The sequence below is a fragment of the Chiloscyllium punctatum genome, chromosome 26 (assembly GCF_047496795.1).
Source record: "Chiloscyllium punctatum isolate Juve2018m chromosome 26, sChiPun1.3, whole genome shotgun sequence".
In the NCBI taxonomy this organism is placed as follows: Eukaryota; Metazoa; Chordata; class Chondrichthyes; order Orectolobiformes; family Hemiscylliidae; genus Chiloscyllium; species Chiloscyllium punctatum.
In genome coordinates this window covers 32483531-32504567 of record NC_092764.1, presented here as the reverse complement: position 1 = coordinate 32504567, position 21037 = coordinate 32483531, and the positions used below count along the sequence as shown (strand labels likewise).

The 21037-nt window shown below is 40.3% G+C and overlaps 1 protein-coding gene across 6 annotated transcripts in view; it reads left to right on the top strand.

Annotated features, from left to right (window-relative positions):
• ankrd11 (ankyrin repeat domain 11) overlaps positions 1-21037 on the top strand; it is a 205559-nt gene that overhangs the window by 134541 nt on the left and 49981 nt on the right. For 4 of the 6 annotated variants that reach the window (XM_072596077.1, XM_072596076.1, XM_072596078.1 and 1 more), the window contains 3 exons: positions 6215-6373; positions 9768-9968; positions 13225-13367. In XM_072596077.1, the coding sequence (XP_072452178.1) occupies positions 6215-6373; positions 9768-9968; positions 13225-13367 (503 nt within the window). Of the gene's footprint in view, positions 1-6214; positions 6374-9767; positions 9969-13224; positions 13368-17915; positions 17992-21037 lie in introns of those variants that run through there. The other 2 variants (XM_072596081.1, XM_072596080.1) reach the window with 2 other exon arrangements.

Genomic DNA, 21037 nt, shown 5'->3' with positions numbered 1-21037 from the left:
ACTTCCAGAAATGATCAGCTTGGATGATGGACAACCCTTTGTAACTAGAGTAAACAAGGAGATCTGCAAAGAGCTGGCTCTCAAGCAACAGTTCCACTGCACCCATCATCCATAGGCAGCCGGGATGGTGGCATGAGCGAACAGTACTCCAAAGAAGAAATTGGCCAGGTTAACACAGGAGACAGAACTGAACTGGTTGAAGGTCATACATTTGGTGCTATTCCATATTAGAGTTACCCCCTCAGGTAAAACAGGGTTATCTCTCGCTGAGTTTGTCTGTGGGAAACCCATGCAGATCCCATAGGGACCCGGGGTAGTCCAATCTTCCCTTCCTGAAAGATTAGGTATGCACACTCTGGGGTAGTAAGTGGGAAAATATCTGCATGTTAACCAAAACTCTCCAAAGTTTACATTCACAGGTACGCCAAGTCCATCGAGAGGGTGCCAATCTGACTCAAGGAGACTACCCTACTGTAGAACCTGGAGAGTTTGTCCTGATTGAGAACTGGGACCAGGGAAAGTTGGAACCAAGGTGGAAAGGACCGTTTCAGGTGTTGCTGACTACCCCCATGGGTGTGAATGTGCAAGGACAACCCTGCTGGATCCATAGATAATTGTGACTTAGGGGGTTTTACTCTGAGGACAGAAGGATTTCGGACTAACACCTTTCTGTCCCTCTGTCATACATATGCCAAACAGGTAGAGCAAGGAGTGTGTTGGGTATGTGCTGAGATTCCCCAGCATGGTAAGACCATGATTCCCATGTCTGCTGTCCCCCTCAATGTCAATGAAATAACTTAAATAAAAGCCTTTTTGGCTTCCACCAATGGTAGTGCGGTCAACTGTTCATGAAATCAACACAGTACTGATTGTCAGCCATGTTGTTTTGAAAGGTGGACCCAAGAAAAGCTCCCTCAGATCCTGAAAAGTTAGTGACTGCCTTAATAGTGCCCCATTCCTAAAGATTTGGTGAATACTACCTGCTACTGTAGCAATGATCACAGTGTGCGGCATGATGTGGGGGTACAGTTCCTGTGTAAAGAATCAAAGTATTTTGCTTCCATGGCCTCTAAATGGAACCTATTGGGTGTGCGGGAGCTGGGCCTACACCTGGTTGTCAGGAGAGTAAGGAGGCAAGGACATAAAACCACTAAATCCCAGGACCATCCTTGAAAGGGTGGTTGTTACTTAGCATATTTAGTTCCTCATATACAAATCTTAAGTCACTCCGAAGAATATCCTCATTGGGGTCGACAGTGAAGGGCAGTAACTGAATGGGAATGGTTCTGGATGATCCTCCTTCCCCTTACGGAATTGCCTGGACTTTCAGAGAGATAATTAACTTAGCAGCTGCCCTAGAGGAACTAGCTAACAATACAGCAAGGGCATTGACTGATACTCAGATGCACGTAACTGAATTATCTGTTGAAATGGTTGCAATATGGCAGATAGTCCTACAAAATCCGTGGGCGGCACGGTGACACAGTGGTTAGCACTGCTGCCTCACAGCGCCAGAGACCCGGATTCAATTCCCGCCTCAGGCGACTGACTGTGTGGAGTTTGCACATTCTTTTGGTGTTTGCGTGGGTTTCCTCTGGGTGCTGGGTTCCTCCCACAGTCCAAAAAAGTCCAAAAAATGTGCAGATTAGGTGAATTGGCCATGCTAAATTGCCCATAGTGTTAGGTGAAGGGGTAAATGTAGGAATGGGTCTGGGTGGGTTGCGCTTCGGCGGGTCGGTGTGGACTTGTTGGGATGAAGGGCCTGTTTCCATACTGTAAGTAGTCTAAAAAAAAATCGAATGGCCCTAGACATTATCCTGGCAGAAAAAGGAGGGACATCTACCATTATAGGGAAGGAATGTTGTACTTCTATTCCTGACAAATCAACTAATACTACCCACTTCTCCAAGCACATTACCCAAGAAAGCCAGAAAATCCAAGGTAATGACATACATGGGTTCAATAGTGGAACAAGATGGTGGCCGTTTGGGAGTCTTGGGAATATTGGGGGCATGTTGTTACATATTGGGATTATAATACTTACTGTAATTGCCTGCATTCTCCTATTAAGATGCTTGTGGCTACTGATATCCAATTGCTATTGTTCTGTGTGATTATGAAGTGATCAAAAGGAGGCAATAGTTAAAAGTTTTGCTGAAGTAACAATGTGCCATAAATTTTAAAATGTGTGTCTGTGTCTGCACAAGCTGAAGGCTGCAGCTGGGGCTTGGGCTGCTTCCACTATTCAATGGAATATTGTTAACTGCACTGCTTATCTGTTGATCACTCATGAAAAGTATGGGTTGAGAGATATGAGGGCATAAGCTATACTGCTTTTATGCTGTCCACAGAGGTCCGATGAGAGTCCATCAAGTGAGAGCTTGACTTATTCTGGTATTGACTTCGGACCTCTCGCCGGCTAAGGTAAAAATAGAGGTTAATTAAACTTTTGTGTGGTCCTGAAAGCTTTGAGTCAACATTATTGGGTTGACTGCCTCTGTATTTACAGAAGTTTAGAAGAATAAGTGAGAATATTCTGATGAGGCTAACAAACTGGATGCAGGAATGATGTTTTCTCTGTCTGGAAAGTGGTGTCATGGTCTCAGAATTTAAAGGAGACCATTTTGGACTGACATGAGAATTTTCTTCACTCAGGTTGGAGATCCTGTGTAATTTTGTGTATATTTGTATGTTTTGCCAGGGAGAGTTCCTTGAATGTTATGGGCGCAGCATGGTAACACCCACTTGGCCTAGGAATCTTCAAGTACACTGGTTATGCCCCTCCCTTTGGGCTAGAATGTCCAAATTCTGAACCTGCTCAGAAGGGATGTTATAACATCTCCAAAACGTTGATTTTATAAAATGAACCTTTTGGGCAAATGGTTACAGCTGAGCAGGTGGACAATAGAGTAGAAACTTCTAGCCCGTAAAGTGGAAGCATCTCAATCTCTCCCTCTTATCTGCTGTGTCGAGAAGTGACAGAAAATTTCCAAATAGTTGTTCTTGCTCACTTTCCTGTAAACTGCTCTTTGCAAATTACCCTGTTGAAAGGAGAAAGAGGGAAGCCACCTTCTGAGACCCTGAAAAAAGCAAATTCTCAACCAGTGAATGAAAGCCAGCATCGGTGTGAAAACAACCTTATTTCATCAGCTAAAATCTGGAAGGAATTGAAGAAAGCAATTCAGCAACTGGTGATCTAAATTGGTATTTTCAAACTGCTTTTATATTTGGTTTTTTTGTCTATCTTGTTTGTATGGGATATTGAAAATGGTTACGTTTGAAGTTTGTGTGAATTACTAGCAATTCGTGTGACTTTCTTGCTGTTGGTTAAAAACAGTTTGTTTACAATAAATAGTTATTTTGTATCAATGAAAAGACATGGTATGCGTATTCTTTTAGCCTGAATTAGACTGTGGGGCCGTTCTGTGGATAATGAAATATTTGCATTTGTGACCCCATTAAAAATAATGGAGCTTGATTTCCAGCAAATTACCCCAGTGAGACATGACAGTTTCTGATTTTGTTTTAATTACTTTTCTTTGGTTAATAAGTAGGAAAGTTATTCCTCCTCCTTTCACCCAATACAGTGTGTTGACACCTAAATTTTGACTTTTTCATTGAAGTGTGATATGGCTGCATTTGAAAATGAAAGGTAAATATTTATTATGAGCCTCAAAGAAGATTTAAGAGGAGAGCTGATTCATCTTTGGTTGAAACAAATTGTACAAGGGATGAGGGACTTGTAGCATTTATGGTGAGAGTAGTGGAGATTAGATTGTTCTTAGTAAAGCACAGGATGAATAGATGTTAACAATTATTCAGCATTTTGATGGAATAAGTAAGGAAAAGGCTTTCCATGAGTATGGGACCATTGGAACAGACTAAGGTTATTATCAAAATAATCAGAGGGGAAGAGTTTTTAATGCACAGGATTGTGCTGTGGAATCCACTATGTGAAAGAGTGATAGGCACATATAGTATTGTTTTTAAATGCACTGGATATGTGCTTAAAAATGAAAGGACTACCAAGCTGTTGTACTAGTTGGTTTGTTCTTCAAAGATCAGGGACAGACATGATGAGCCCTATAACCCCCTACGCTGCACACGTCTATAATTATGAGATTGGTTTTTATAAATTATTTTTAGTATCAAACGATGTGGTGGGTAACGATGTATTCCATTGATCTACATTGTAGATTGAATTTCTGTAGCTGATGTTATGATTTCTGTAGTTTTGCATATTGACTGGTGACCAGAATTAGATATAATTATCCCTCATCTTCTCTATTTACTGAGGGGATGTTGGCTTCACTTGCCCGGCCAGAATTTACTGCTCATCCCTAATTGTCCTTGATGGTGATTGTGAGCTTTTGTGAAAGTTTACTGCGTATACCTAAACTCAAATGCTCTTGATTTTCCCGTCATATGAGAGCCTGTTTCTGGTGCTATTGTGGTTCTATTTAGAGTCATAGAGATGTACAGCATGGAAACAGACCCTTCAAATTGACGTGCTTTCTCTTAAATGAAGTAATTTTTAATTGATAAATGTTAAACATTTTGTCAGTGATGTTCTCTCCTTCATGACCCCTTGCCTGGATAAAGCTAGTGTTGAAATCCATGGTCGCGTCCTTGCCTATTGAACTCTTCTCTGTTTAGCAAAAACAATTGAGGATCATGATACCAGATTGCAATATGCTAATTCCCAATCGGAAATTCATCTTTAGATATGTGCAGTCTTTCTTTCAAAATGTGCTGGTAGCATATAGTTTTGATTCTACATAAATAGGAATGCAAAATCACCTAATCTCAAACAAAAATATCAAGTATGTTTTCAATCTTGTTTTATTCTTTCCCCTTTTACTGAATAAACTATATTGCAATTTAGTGCCAGTTCACCCTGTGTAAACTTGACAAGTAATAAAATCTTTCTTGTCATTCAAGAATTTAAAATTGTGTCTCCAGATTCAGTATTGTTAACGCGTTCATTTATTTCCTGGCTTATTGTTATGCACTGATTCACTGAGTTGAATTTCATTCTTAATTTCTTATTGAATCTAGCCTTTAATGGTTAGAGGAATAATTTCATACAGTTCAGGACAGTTTTTTTTTCATTCCTCATGCCCACGTTCATGAGCAATCTATGTAAACTAGTGTTAGTGGAGCTTTCTGTCAGTGATCGTGTTGCAGCATCTAAGTTTTGTCTCTCTCATTCCTTGTTTACAATAACAAGACTACTATGCTTCAAGTAACTTGACTTCCTGATTTTCAAATTGCTGTATTTTTTTTCTATCTAACTATAAATACCTACCACCCAGATTTTACAAAAGGGTTGGGTTTTTGGACTGAGAACATACACTTGTACTTAACTGCTCTCTAAACCAATGGTGGTAATTTCCTAAAGGTGGTACGAAAGGATTTGCTAATAATTTTATTCATATTTCAAGTGTTGATGAATTTTGAATTAGAGAACTAAATATAGCTGAGAATTGAAGAAGGCAACCTCTGCTGATACATTTGCTGTTAGGTGTACACCATTGACTACAGTGAGAAATAACTCATCTGTTTTCATTACAACATAATTTCAAGATTGTTATCCATCACTGTGATAACATTACACATTACTTTTACAATTTTTTATGATGTGGAAAGCTATTGGTTTTGCTTGTAATGGTTTCCATAATCAATTTTAAAATGACTAAATCAAAATGTTTGTATCATGAGATTCTGGCGTTTATCTGGATTTTAGAAATTTACATTCCAAAATTGTCTCCAGTTTTTGATAGCCAAGGATCACTGCTGATGTAATATTTAATATCTTGCAGAATACCATTTGTAAGTCAAACTTTAATATATTGTAGAATACTATTTGTAAGCCAATACAACATACAATTGGCAAGGACAGAGGAAATTAAAAATCAGCTTGGTCACAATACTGATAGCTGCCCTGTTCGTGATCTGTAAGAAATATGTACATGTGGATCAAGGACAAGCCCCAGATGTATTGTTCAACATTGTCAAATAATCTATTGAAACACTTCCGTGTTCATGTCCACAAGTGAAGGGCAGTTCAAGGTAAGTGACTCCCGTCAGAAGACAGAAAACATCTAAATACTGCAGAAGAATAAGTATGCTTGAGGTCTTTTGGTATATTTTCTGTAGCAATTAACATCTCATCCCTCAAATAAAATTATTTCCTTTTCAACTTTGCTTGCAGAAAAGCAAGGTCCAGAGCGGAAACGAGTGAAGAAGGAGGCTGGAGTCCGAAAGTGTGGATTGTTTGGAGCAGGAATAAGAGCTGGCTGTCCACTTTCAGAACGACAACAAGTTGCTTTGCTGATGCAAATGACGGCAGAAGAATCAACAAACAGTCCAGGTTTGCATTTTCTTTTAGTAGTTGTTTGAAAAGGGTGGTGGAGGGTGGCAGCACAATGTTTTATCTAGTTGCTTCTTTTGTAATGCCCATCTTAAGTTTAACCTTTGTCCCATGTAAATTGCCAAGAGATGGTGGTCACACACTTAAAAGCCACCTCAATATCTTAGAACCACAGGAACTCTATTTGCGAACACAGTATTCTTAATTTTACTAGTAATTTGATTGTATAGACACGTCAATGCACAATATCAAAGTACTAGAGATACCAGAAAGAAAATAGTAGTGGAATACACTGCAAGATGCAGCATCCAAGAGGGCAAAGTTGAAATGTCAGGTGTAACAAGCAATTCATCATTGTCCTCTTACAGTAGATGCAAATACCATACACTCCCTCCAAACCAATATTCATGGACCCGAAGACACTTTCAAAGTGTGGCTGTAACTTAATTGCTGTCTGTCTGACATACTATATTGCATTCAGTGCTTACTATGTTGTCTCCTCTTTTTATTGCTTAAAAATGTGTTGCTGGAAAAGCGCAGCAGGTCAGGCAGCATCAAAGGAGAAGGAGAATCGACGTTTCGGGCATAAGCCCTTCTTCAGGAATGAGGAGGGTGTGCCAAGCAGGCTAAGATAAAAGGGAGGGAGGAGGGACTTGGGGAGGGGCGTTGGGAATGTAATAGGTGGAAGGAGGTTAAGGTGAGGGTGATAGGCCGGAGAGGGGGTGGGGGCGGAGAGGTCGGGAAGAAGATTGCAGGTCAAGAAGGCGGTGCTGAGTCTGAGGGTTGGGACTGAGAAAAGGTGGGGGGAGGGGAAATGAGGAAGCTGGAGAAATCTGCATTCATCCCTTGTGGTTGGACGGTTCCTAGGCAGAAGATTTTTGATATTAAAAAAAAGTTCATAGACCTCTCCATCTCTATCTCAGACGACCGACTCAACACGGATGTATACTATAAACCGACTGACTCCCACAGCTACCTAGATTACACCTCTTCCCACCCTGCGCCCTGTAAAAACGCCATCCCATATTCCCAATTCCTTCGCCTTCACCGCATCTGCTCCCAGGAGGACCAGTTCCAATACTGAACAACCCAGATGGCCTCCTCCTTCAAAGACCGCAATTTCCCCTCAGACGTGGTTGACGATGCTCTCCACCGCACCTCCTCCACTTCCCGCTCCTCCGCCCTTGAACCCCACCCCTCCAATCGCCACCAGGACAGAACCCCACTGGTCCTCACCTACCACCCCACCAACCTTCAGATACATCGGATCATCCTTCGTCATTTCCGCCACCTCCAAACGGACCCTACCACCAAGGATATATTTCCCTCCACACCCCTATCAGCGTTCCAGAAAGACCACTCCCTCCGCAACTCCCTTGCCAGATCCACACCCCCCACCAACCCAACCTCCAATCCCGGCACCTTTCCCTGCAACCGCAAAAAATGCAAAACTTGCGCCCACACCTCCCCCCTCACTTCCCTCCAAGGCCCCAATTGATCCTTCAATATCCATCAGAAATTCACCTGCACCTCCACACACATCATTTACTGCATCCGCTGCACCCGATGTGGTCTCCTATATATTGGGGAGACAGGCCGCCTACTTGTGGAACGTTTCAGAGAACACCTCTGGGACACCCGCACCAACCAACCCAACCGCCCCGTGGCTGAACACTTTAACTCCCCTTCCCACTCCGCCAAGGACATGCAGGTCCTTGGCCTCCTCCATCGCCAGACCATGGCAACACGACTTCTGGAGGAAGAGCGACTCATCTTCCGCCTAGGAGCCCTCCAACCACAAGGGATGAATGCAAATTTCTCCAGCTTTCTCATTTCCCCTCCAACCACCTTTTCTCAGTCCCAACCCTCAGACTCAGCACCACCTTCTTGACCTGCAATCTTCTTCCCGACCTCTCCAGCCTATCACCCTCACCTTAACCTCCTTCCACCTATCGCATTCCCAACGCCCCTCCCCCAAGTCCCTCCTCCCCACCTTTTGTCTTGGCCTGCTTGGCAAACTTTCCTCATTCCTGAAGAAGGGCTTATGCCCGAAACGTCGATTCTCCTGTTCCTTGGATGCTGCCTGACCTGCTGCGCTTTTCCAGCAACATATTTTTAAGCTCTGATCCCCAGCATCTGCCGTCCTCACTTTCTCCTTTTTTTAATTGGTCCAGATAAAACACAGACTAGGCCATTACTTTGCTGATTGTCTCCATGCTTCACACATGTGATCCTAAACTCCCTCCCTGTTACTTTGGATCTCCTTCCTGCCTTCTAATTTTCTTTAGTCTTCTCTATTAATCCAGAAAAGCTCACAGTAAATTCAAGGAGCAGTACATCAATGCTCTTGACATTTTTCAATCACTTAACCTTGAAATTGGTAAATAACTTCAGTGCTAATCTATACTTCCTTTTTTCTCAGAGGTGCTGGGAAAATAGATTGGGGGATTCTGGTGGTTGGGTAGTTTGTAAAGGAGTAATTTTACTGCTTAAAATGTAGATTCCCAATCTGTCCACAATTCCAATCAATATACCACTCTGCTTCTTTGCCACGAACTCTTGTTTTCTCAAACTTGGAAAATCTACTCAAACTTTGCATGCTTTCTCTGCATCTTGCATGGTTAGTCTTTAATTCATCCCAGTCATTGCACCTCATTGTGTCTTATCCTGTTATCCCTTGTCAGATCATTATCTCCTATTCTCTATCCAACTAGTATACAGCTGATTCCATGAGTTCCATTCGTACTTGTATGTTTTCTTGTGTTGTCTGATCAAGTGGTTTGTGACTCAGCAGCTGCTTCAGAATTTGGGTACTTGTCTACTTCTGGATTTTGATGTCTGACAATGTCATGTCCACACTGGACAGTCCAATGACTCAAAGTTTGAACATCCAGGACCTGCTAATCTGTGCTGTTTACTCAAGAAGTTGTAGTCTCTTTGTACTGTTCTTTAGAAAGATCTCTCATGAACATATTGAAAACAGTCTATTTGTTGAGTTTGTCCATGAGTAATTACTGTTTGAATGTCGTGCTCGTACCCACGCTCCACCTGGCTGTCGTGCCCTTCCTCCGGCTCTGGCACTGCCTACTTGCTTTCAAGATGGTTGTCATTGCTCAGTCTTGGCCTTCCTATTGTTAGCCCAGAAATAGAATGCCTATTTTGTTGCGGTTAATGGTGTATTTCGTTGCTCTGTACTTGTTGCATCAGGCTTAAATATAGCTCATCAAGCATTTATAAAAGCAAAATTAATTATGCAGCCCAAAAGATTGAAGAAGCTTCCAGATAAATGTGGTTACCCAATTTAGTTTTCTTCTTTGTCCAAGGGATCAAAATGAGTTGATAACCCCTAATTATAGCTAGCTTACAGCTAATCAAATAGTTATGTTTTGTACAGATCGTACTCCAAAGCATCCCTCGCAGTCGATTCTTGGACAAAAGAGAACACCAAGTTCTGCCTCCAAAACCAAAGACAAAGTAAATAAAAGAAACGAGCGTGGTGAGACACGACTTCACAGAGCTGCCATCCGGGGAGATGCACGGCGGATAAAAGAACTTATTAGTGAAGGTGCAGATGTAAACGTAAAAGACTTTGCAGGTAATGTAACTATCAGATGCGACATCAGTTTCATTTGGAAATCTTAGTATTAGCAAAGAGTTATGCACTGAATTGTAATGCAGCAATTTGCTATCTGATTGATGGAAGTGTTTGGAAGTCTGAAGGCTCTGGATAGAAAGAGAAATTCCATCAGCAGGACTCTTTATTTCTTCATAGGTGTTGCAGAATCTGCTGAGGTTCTCCAGCATTCTCTGATTTTATTTCAGATCTCCAATATTTAGTTTTGATTTGAACAAGTGTAGAGTCCTTACATTTTCTTCTTAATGCCCTCTTTGGATATCAGCTGAGAAGGGGACATTCTTATTGCTAAAGGTGGTGTTTGTGGGCAACGCCATCACTGTATGGAATACACGACACGTACAAAATTGAGTTGTGGATTTTAAACATGTATCCAGCCGCAACATGCCATATATTAAAAATAAGTGTAAATAAGGTCCAAAAAAATGGAAGCATGTTTGAAAGAAGCCTTCAAAGTGCTGAATGTTTGGAATTTTGTGCGGATTTTTTTCCCGTGTTTTAATAGACCCTTGTATTTTTTTGAAACAATGCTAAAAGGAGCAAATCTGTGTCCACAGCACTATATCGTGACAGCTTGAGCTAAGTATAAATTTATCAAATGAGCTATTGACAAATATTACTGTCAGGAATTAATTTGACAATTTAACTATGCTTGAATTCTGTTAGCTAGAGGGAATTGTCAGACAATATGTAGAGAAAATGGGAGTGAACTACATTTATAATATGAAAATAAAATGTTGTACAATGCACATTAGCATTCATAGGAGTAATCTATATTTTAATTACTTCACACTTGTCAATGGAGAGAGGAATGCAGTTGAACAGAACTGATTATTATTAGAGATGGAATAAATTTTAAGTAGCAAAAGGAGGGATGGTGAGAAAAGAACAATAGAGAACTTGAGAGATATGGAAAATAGAGAATTCGAGGTGAAGAAAGTCAGTACTGCCAGCTGAAAATGCAAAAGCTATGTCTTGAGGAAGCATAAATGACAGAATAATGAACATTTCTTGTTGAAAAGCAGAAACAATAAAACAAGCCAAACCTAAAATGCAAGCAGAGGTTACAATATGAAATTGCTGAACTCATTGTTTAAGCTCTGAGGACTTGAAAGTGCCTAATGAAAGGTTTGTTGAGCTGACTTTTGGGACCAGGTCAGGAGGAATGAATACCTGCTGTATTATTTCCACTCCTGAATTTGTTATAGCAGTTTGAATTTAAAAGGAAAGAAACCTCATCATTTTAATTTATGTATAAAAAAGAATCATAGAATCTCTAGTGTGGAAACAGGCCCCTTGGCTCAACAAGGCCACACCAACCCTCCGAAGAGTAACCCACCCAGATGTATTCCTCTGCCCTATTCTATATTTACCCCTGACTAACGCACCTAACCTACATATCCCTGAACACTATGGGCAATTTATCATGTCCAATTCGCCTAACTTGGAGGAAACCCATCCAGACACGGGGAGAATGTGCAAGCTCCACATATTCAGAGGCCCGAGGCTGGAATTGAATCCAGGTCCCTGGGCGCTATGAGGCAGCAGTGCTAGCCACTGTACCGCCCCTAGAAATTTCTTTATGTATAATTTGGTGTAAGAAATAAGCCAGCTAGGTTCCTTCCTTTAAAAGATAAAATGTTTGTTTTATGTCTAAAACTTTGGTCTGACAAAGATTATGAAAACAAAGTTTAAAATTAAAAATACCCAATTACCCACTAATGCAAAAACAACACACGCAACCCCCCTCACATAAATAAAAGCCAAAATCTGAAAGGCCATCAGATCTTAAAACTTGGTCAAAGTCCGGGAAGAAAAAATGTTCTCAGATTGTGCAAAGGATTTACTCAGAAGGACCACTTTCGACCCAGTAGCTGTTGTTATTGGAGTTTCTTATTGAAGTCATCAGTCTACAGTTGGAGGTGGGATAATTCTTTTGGGACACCAGAGTTGATTCAGAATTCTCTCTTTTTCAACTCTTGGGTTGCAGCAAACAAAACTTTTGTTAGAGCTTTGAATCATCGCTAACAGTTCAGCTTTGAGAGATATTTCAAAGCAAGGGGAGGGGAAGGAGTAGATTAAGGCTGTTTTCCTTCTACCCTGTAGGTCAAATTGTCAGTTCAAAATACTCTCTTTTTTTAAATAGTTTTTGTAATTGCAGAAATTTTCTGTGGTACAATTGCTATACATAACTGATAAATAAATAAAGATAATTACTTCATCAATGCCAAACCTATGTCACTGCAGTATACCGCAGTGCCAGCAATGACAGCTAAATAGAATGAAAAAAGATGGAGAAATAGTGTACATATACTATAATAAAAGCAAAATATGTCAATGTCCACCAAAAACATCTGTATCAGACTTTTATGGTGAATTGAAGAGATTGGAAATGAGGCAAAATACCCTCTGATCCTGGTTTGACATCATCTATCACTGTTTACATAGCCATCCTTAAAATCACGCTGTTTCCTCTGTTCCAAAAAGCTCCAAGCCGCAGAGAACTTTGCTGGCCCAGTCTGTCCTTATATACATGAATTCTAAACCCACGAGCATCCTGCTCTGCAAGCATGGTTTGATCCGATCCAATGACTGGGACACACAGGTCCCAAGCTGATCAAAGAAACTGGTCTGGTGTTAGCAAGGCTAAATGCTATGTAACTCAGCCACATGAAGCCCACAGATCACAGTTGATGTAATCGAGCTAAGCAGCTCATGTTTAGTCAGTAGCTGTTGCAGGAGTTTCATCTAAATGTCCATGAGAAGCTCTGTTTCCCTCAGCTGCCATTTGTCGGTTCTGTACCCAAAAGTTGGAATAGCTGAGCTCTTTGAGTCCTCTCTATACTCGTCTTCCAAAAAAAGTAGTTTGTGCTTGACAAATGCAACATTTTATCATGGTCAGCTGATGACATTACTTTGAGTTTTGCTTGTGTAGAACTGTATTTAGTTGACCAAAAAATGCAGTGGTTCTCATTACAATGTGCAATTTGACCATTCAGTTTGCACCTTGTGCTTCCACACATTTAAGGCATGTTTTCAACTGCTATTCTCCTCATCTGTTGCCTTTTAAAAAAAAAATCAGTGTATGAGGTTAATCTGTTCATATTGCTTGTTTATTGAGGTTGGAGAGGACTATTTTTTAAGAAGTTAAAAATACATAAATGTGCATTAACAAATAATATTGGTATATTTATGTTGCTTTTGATTATATTTTCAGGATGGACTGCACTCCATGAAGCATGTAACAGAGGTTACTATGATGTTGCTAAGCAACTTCTTGCAGCAGGTGCTGAAGTCAATACAAAAGGCCTAGATGATGACACCCCTCTCCATGATGCAGCTAATAATGGTCATCGTAAGGTCTGTTTCAGTTGATAATTCATGTATTTAAAGCTTTGCTGTTTGAATTGACTTTAATATATTGGTTGCTCATAATGGAGTACTGAGTGCAGTGATTACAAATCTAGAAAAGGTGGTGTTTCCCTCGAAGAGTTCCTTCGTCTTTGCACTTGAAATTTACTAAACTATGCACATCTCAACCACTTGATCCTGCAATAGAAGGTAGATTAGATTAGATTCCCTACAGTATGGAAACAGGCCTTTCAGCCCAACAAGTCCACACCGACCCTCCGAAGAGTAACCCACCCACACCGATTTCCCTCTGACTAATACACCTAACACTATGGGCAATTTAGCATGGCCAATTCACCTGACCCGCACATCTTTGGACTGTGGGAGGAAACCGGAGCACCCAGAGGAAACCCACGCAGACACAGGGAGAATGTGCAAACTCCACACAGACAGTCGCCCAAGGCTGGAATTGAACCTGGACCCTGGTGCTGTGAGACAACCAACAGTGCCTGCCACTGTGCCGCCCAAGGTAGAAACCGGTTGATAGTTTTTATAATTTGATATTTGTGGGATATTCATAGTGGTGTTTTTGTAGGACCCCAAACATCTCTCCATTTATTATTTCACAACAATAATAAAAGTGCCAACTCTTGGATTACATTAAGGGAGAATAAAACATTGTTAGCTGTGACTCAATGGAGCGCATTTATCTCCAAGTAAGAAAATTGCAAATTCATGTCTTGCTGCTGAAAAATGTAGTTCTATCACATTCAGTTCAGTACTGAGGGAATTCTGCACTGTGAAAGATGCCACCTTCCAGATGACATTTAGGATAAATATCATATATGCTCCCTTAGAAGGATGTAAAAGAACAAGAAAATCTCCCCAGTGTCTTCACTGATAACTATTTGTCAACCAATACCACTGAAACAGATTTTCTGATTATGTTATAACATTTTTAATATTGTAATATTACATAACTACATTTCAAAAAAATTCTTATTTAGCTTTAAGACAATTTGGAGTGTTTGTAGGTTGTGAATAGTTCTCGTGGGTTCTTACTTGCAGACATAAAATGCATAGACAGTTTTTCTCATAGCATTTAGAAGTTATGTCCAAAGTATTTTCATATGTACAAACATACAAGTTAGAAGCAGAGCTAGGCCATTTGGCCTCTTTAAGCTATTTCAACATTCAGCATGATCATGGCTAATCAGATTGTGGTCTCAACTTCACTTTTACCAGTTACCTCAGATGATCATTGAATCCCCTGTTAATCAAGAATCTATCTACTTATCCTCTAAAGATAGTCAACAACCCTGCCTCAACTGGTCTCCAGGCAAGAGAGTTCAACAGATGTAAAGACTGAGAAAAAAAAAATTGTGCTCATTTCTGACTTAAATGAAGTCTTATATTTTTAAATTATGCCCCTGGTCAATTATCATATCAAAACCCTCAGGATTTTACATGTTTGAATGAGTTCTAAACTCAATTGAATACAGGCCGAACCTATCCAACATGTCCTCAAAGATAATACCCCCCATCCCACAAATTGGTCTTTCTCAAAATCATTTCTAATGCTATCATGTTCTGCCTTAAACTAAGAGACTGACAACGCATGTGATCTTCCAAATGTGGCTTTACTTGTACCCATCCAACTGGATCCAAACATCCATGCTTTTTTATATCAATGGTGCTGAAAAAAAGGGCACATTTTGTTGAAGTTTTTTGATTTTGTACTGAAACACATGAAAAAATCAGCATTTTGTATTGCATTAGAGAACACTGGTGAGCGGATTTTGGTCGAAGCATTGCCATTGAGGATGCACCATTTAAAGGTGATTGATAGTTAACTGCCAATCTTTATATAAATTTAAACAAGGCAGGTTGACTCTGGTTAGGGTGTTCTGCCATGAGAAATGACCAGAGAATAGGTATCACCTATTTTGTTGAGCTGAAACATTGTCTTTTTTGAAAAGCAACAGGGACCTTTGTATCTATATATCTTTAAGTACACACAAGTGTGTTACACTACAAGCCTAACTCATAGTCCTAAATTGAGTGTTATTAAATAGCATAGAATAGCAATTTATTGTCACGTTTGTTTTTACAAAAAAGTGAAAAGTTTTATAAGTTGCCATACCATGGCCCTTTTATTAACAACAGAAGTCAGAAAAAAGAAGAAAAAAGTAAAAATTAAATGAGAGTTCATCTCAGATCAGTTGCAGTTCAGGCGAAGTTGATTAAGGTAACAAATGCTGGATTACCTGGAAGCTGCTGCCAAAGAAGACCTCCACACCTACGAGAGCTTCACGTGGGGAGGAGACTGCCATGCCAAGCCGAGACCTTTGCTCCGGGAAACTGCCACTTTAGGCTGGAATACAAGGCCTCCATGTTGGAACGAGTCTTCCATGCTGGGACTGAATGAAATCACCACGTCCCGAAGCCACGGCCAAAGAAGCAGAGACCTTCATGCCAGGACAAGATTGCCAAATCACGACACTGCTATGCAAGGCTGAGACCGTCCCTCCGGGATGAGGCCATCACAACGAAAGACCACCGCGCCAGGCTGAGACAGCCATGCAGGGCTTGAAGCCACCTCTTCTCTGGGCCTGGGTCAAGAGAAGACTCCTTCAGCTGAATAAGTTCAAAAGGTAAGATAATGAATGAAAGCATTAAGAAAATGCAAAGAAAGAAGAAAAAGTAGAAAGCAGATGGAGTAGACAAGCTCCAGGCTCCTGGGCAGAAGAGCCCGCTAGCTGCACTGCTACGCTGCCACCATCTTGGTTTTTTTTATTGTAATTCCTTACACACTTTGGATTGTCCAGAAATTGGTTTTACAATTATAGAATCACATCCAATGTTGGACACTTGCCAGTTTAGAGATTTCAGGCTGGTTGAGTACAATCTGTACCTTGTTATGAACAGCTGAAGGATTATGGGTTAGATATCTGTCAATTATTTGGATCGTAAATCCTGTTTATCTGGCATTATACCAATATTTGTAATTGAAACAATTCCTGGCAGATAACAGTGAATCATCAACTCTGCTTTCTTGAGAGCAATGCCTCGATTATTTAGAGGCCATCTACTAACCGATCTGCACTCGCTTCTCATGCAGTATGTTTTTTTTCTACTTTTGGGGTTTTCTTGAAAATTGTCCTGAAGAGTTACAAGACAAAAAAGTTCAACAAAATTTATCTTAATTTCAGCACTGTCTCTGACAATTAAAATATAACTTCTGAAATTTGAGTTTGGTTAGAATGAAAGAGATTCATCCAAAGCAGGAATAGGGTAAATTTAAATGCAGATATTTCATGCTAGAAAAGAGTTCAAAGTGATGATATTCCAGGATTCAAAGTCTTTGAGAACAAATGAGGTTAAAGTGAAGTTTCTTTACCCTGGAAAAACTGGAGGACAAGCAAAGAATCAAAAACATTTGCACATTTTAGGAAACTGAGCCAGTACAGTGTCACTCAATGTATTAACATTTGAGTGAGGAGCTGAAAAGTATGATGTACATTGTGCTTGTTAGTAAATGGAAATGAGGTTATTATAGAGAAATTGTTAAATTCCCCTAGTATTTGGCTGCTTTAAAAATGAAAATGATTTGTTTGCACGAAGAGAGAAATTACAAATCAAAAGAGAACCGTCTGGCACCTGTCTGTAGTAACAATGGAGCAATAATATTATTCCTGAGATTGTAGCTCATGGTTTCTCATATTACACTATGACTCTTTCCAAAACCTGAATTTGTATACTGTCTTGATATGGCTGACGTTGAAATTGTTGTTTGTCCCTTGAGTGGGACATTGATAATTTAAACTTAATGTAGCTTTTCTGTCTTGAGCCATCTTCAGGAATAATGGGTCCTTGAGTTAAAGTGATCTCCTTAGTCTTTGGGGAAATGTATTACTTGACACTGCCGCCCACCTCCCACCGGCCCTGCCCTGCCCCGCCCCGCCCATGCCCAAAAGGTCTCCCAAACAATTTAAGAGGCAAGACTAAGTTAGTATTGTTGTCTGTGTTAATATCCAGTCACGTTGGATTTTTATCTCTGATGACAAAATTTGCATTTGAAGATGTTTGTTGGTAGGAATTTTAATTCTCCTAATCTGGTGGTACGCTTGATTTGTATAGTTTGTCAACATGGCACATCATAGAGATGACAGTGAATGGCTCAGAAAAGTGAGGAAATCATTTTAGAATTGTGGAAAGGAATTATATCCTTAACTAAACAATAATTGCAAATTAGCAATGGGTTATTTTAAAATAGGTGAGAATGAAAAATAAGTTCTTAACTATTTTATAAATTTGTGTTCATTCTTTCTTGCTGAAGATCGAATATTGTACTTCCTCAGACTTAGTACAGTGGATTAAATGAATGGATTATTAACACCTGAATGCAATTGGGCAAAGATGGAATGCAGCAAATTGTTGAGTAAATTGAAAACTACAATTTCTTTGATTAACTATTTTAAAATCAGTTTCAACACTGTTCCTATTTTTGTGCTTCCGTTTCTGTCTTTCAGTTAAGTACAGATTCACCAACAGTGATATACCATGCTGATCTCTGTCAAAAAAATATTTTTAGAAAAGAAACATACACAATATTTCCTAGGCTAACAAGTAGGTGAGAATTTATCTTTTTTTTTCACATCACTGGCAGCTTTGGCGAGATTATCAAAGCTGTGTGTTAATAAGAATCTCATAAAGATGAACAGGTTTAGTGCTTAGGAATTTCCTTTCTCTATTTCATGTTAAACAGTTAATTTCATGCCTTGTCCCATTGACAATTTCTATTACCATAATTACTGGACCTTCTTCCATCCCTTCCCATTTTAGTACTAAACCTTTTAAGTCCCAATTGTGTGATGAAACTGTCATCTAAGGGCTAATTGCAAAAGGGTGTCTTTTGGGGGTGGATTGGTCATATCCCATTTCTGGTCCAGAATATCTCTCTAAAAGTCCCATTCAGAATGTGATGGCCATGGAGTTTTTAAAAAAAAACTGATTTATGAGCATCACTGCGAAGGCTGGCATTTGTTACTCCTCCCTAGTTGCCAATTAACTGGCTGTCTAGGCCATTTTATAGAGAATTGAGAGTCAACCATATTGCTCTGGAATTGGAATTACATGTCAATCCAATGAAGTGAGGACTGTGGATCTCCGGTCCATCCAGTACTGACGGAGAGCACTTCTTCCGTGGCATCATTACTGCATACCTCCTCTGCAGCCCTTTGTCAACACATTCTTTCTCAGATCCGGGGCCCAGAACCGCTCTCAATACTCCAAATACGGTCTGACCACAGCCTTATACTGCCTCAGCAGTATATCTCTGTTATGTTGTAGCTCTCTTGAAATGAATACTGACACTGCATTTTACTTTCTCACTGCCAACTGAACTTGCATGGTAAACTTGAAAGTCTGAGCTAGGGCTCCCAAGTCCCTTTGTTCATCAGATTTGCAAAACCTTTCCCCATTTAGAAAATAATCTACGCCTCTACTCTTCCTACCGAAGTGCATAACTTCACACTTTTCTACATTGTGTTCCGTATGTCACTTCTTTGTTCACTCTCCACACCTGCCCACGTCTTTCTGCAACCTCTTCCATCCTCTCAACATTACCTGTCCCTCCAAATATCGGTGTCTCATCTGCAAACTTAGCAACAATGCCCTTAGTTCAGTATTGAGTTCAAAAACAGAAATTGCTGGAAAAGTTGAGCAGGTCTGGCAGTAACAGAGTTTGTAGGAAGTGTCACTGGACCCAAAACGTTAATTCTGATTCTCTCCACAGATGCTGCCAGATCTACTCAGCTTTTCCAGCAATTTCTGTTTTTGTTTGATTTCCAGCATCTGCAGTTCTTTTTGGCTTTTGAGTACTGGAATTGGAATGCCATGTTGTGGTTTAACAGGACATTGGTTAGGCTGTTTTTGGAGAACTGTGTATAGTTCTGGTCACCCTGCCATAGGTAGGCTATTATTAAATTGGAAAGGGTACTGAAGAGATGTACAAGGATGTTACCAGAACTGGAGGGTTTGAATTATAAGGAGAGGCTGGATAAGGTGAGACTGTTTTTACTGGAGCTTAGAAGGTTGAGGGGTGACCTTATTGAGGTTGATAAATGTATGAGGAGAAAAACATATGTGAATTGCAAAGGTCTTTTCCCTAAGGTAGGCTACTCCAAAACTAGAGGCTTAGGTTTAAGGTGAGAGGAGAAAGATTTAAAAGGGACCCAAGGGTCAAATTTTTCTGAGGGTGATTTGTACGTGGAATAAACTGCCAGAGGAAGTGGTAGATGCAGGTGCAGTTACAACATTTAAAAGATGTTTGAACAGGTACATGAATAGGAAATGTTTAGAGGGACATGGGCCAAATGCAGACAAGTAGGACTAGCTTAGTTTGGGAAACATGGTCAGTATGGACTGTTTCCACGCCGTATGACTCTATGGCTAATGCCTCTACAGTCATCTCAGCTATCTCCTCTAGAATTCTGGTCTGGATGATTTGTCCACCTTAAAGCCTTTCACCTTCCCCAGCAGCCTTTCCTTAGTATTGGCCACTACATCGACCTCTGCCCCCTGTTATGGACCAGATCAAATCTCCCAAAATATATAAAGGAGATAGCCTAGACCCTTATTTACAGACAGCTTTCAGGTGCTGCATTCTAGATGTGATTCAGTTGGTCACACTACAAGGCTTTAAGCAAAATGCACTTTCGTCTTACACTACAGTTACAAATACAAATAAAAGGAAGAGGATTAACTTTAACTTTATTGGAAAGCTTAATAGAATAATAGGTTACTTTATTACTAAACAGCAGCTGTTCCAGTACATTACCATCCCATAAACACACACTTGGTAAAGACAAATGCAGTAAATTGTCTCACATGCAATGTTTCTTCAGTCCATAAGGAAAGAATTTTAGATTAGATTAGATTAGATTAGATTAGATTAGATTACTTACAGTGTGGAAACAGGCCCTTCGGCCCAACAAGTCCACACCGCCCCGCCGAAGCGCAACCCACCCATACCCCTACATTTACCCCTTACCTAACACTACGGACAATTTAGCATGGCCAGTTCACCTGACCTGCACATCTTTGGACTGTGGGAGGAAACCGGAGCACCCGGAGGAAACCCACGCAGACACGGGGAGAATGTGCAAACTCCACACAGTCAGTCGCCTGAGGCGGGAATTGAACCCATGTCTCTGGCGCTGTGAGGCAGCAGTGCTAACCACTGTGCCACCAAAAATCTGGCAGAGAGAGAGCATTCAAATGTTTTGCGGTAGAAGGGAGAGATCTATGGCAGTTTCCATAACCAACTTCAAAACATCAGCATTGAAAGCGAAACTAAAACCCTGGTTTCTGTGGAAATCTGACTCCACCCATTTATGCTGATTCTATTGTTCTAACTTTTAAAACAAAATTCCACGGTCTCTCACACTGTTTATTGGCTTGGAAGTGATAGCTCAATACCTCTGTCTCAACCTCTCTTCATTTAAAAAAAATGGACAAAATACACCTCTGAAAGCCATAGTGTTGTCATTACCCCTGATTCTCCTGAAGTTCGAGTATGTTGCTGGTATCTTGAACTGTGAAAATTGACGCAAACTATCTAATCAATTCCACCGCTATTTCTTTGTTCACCATTATTATTTCTCCAGCTTCATTGT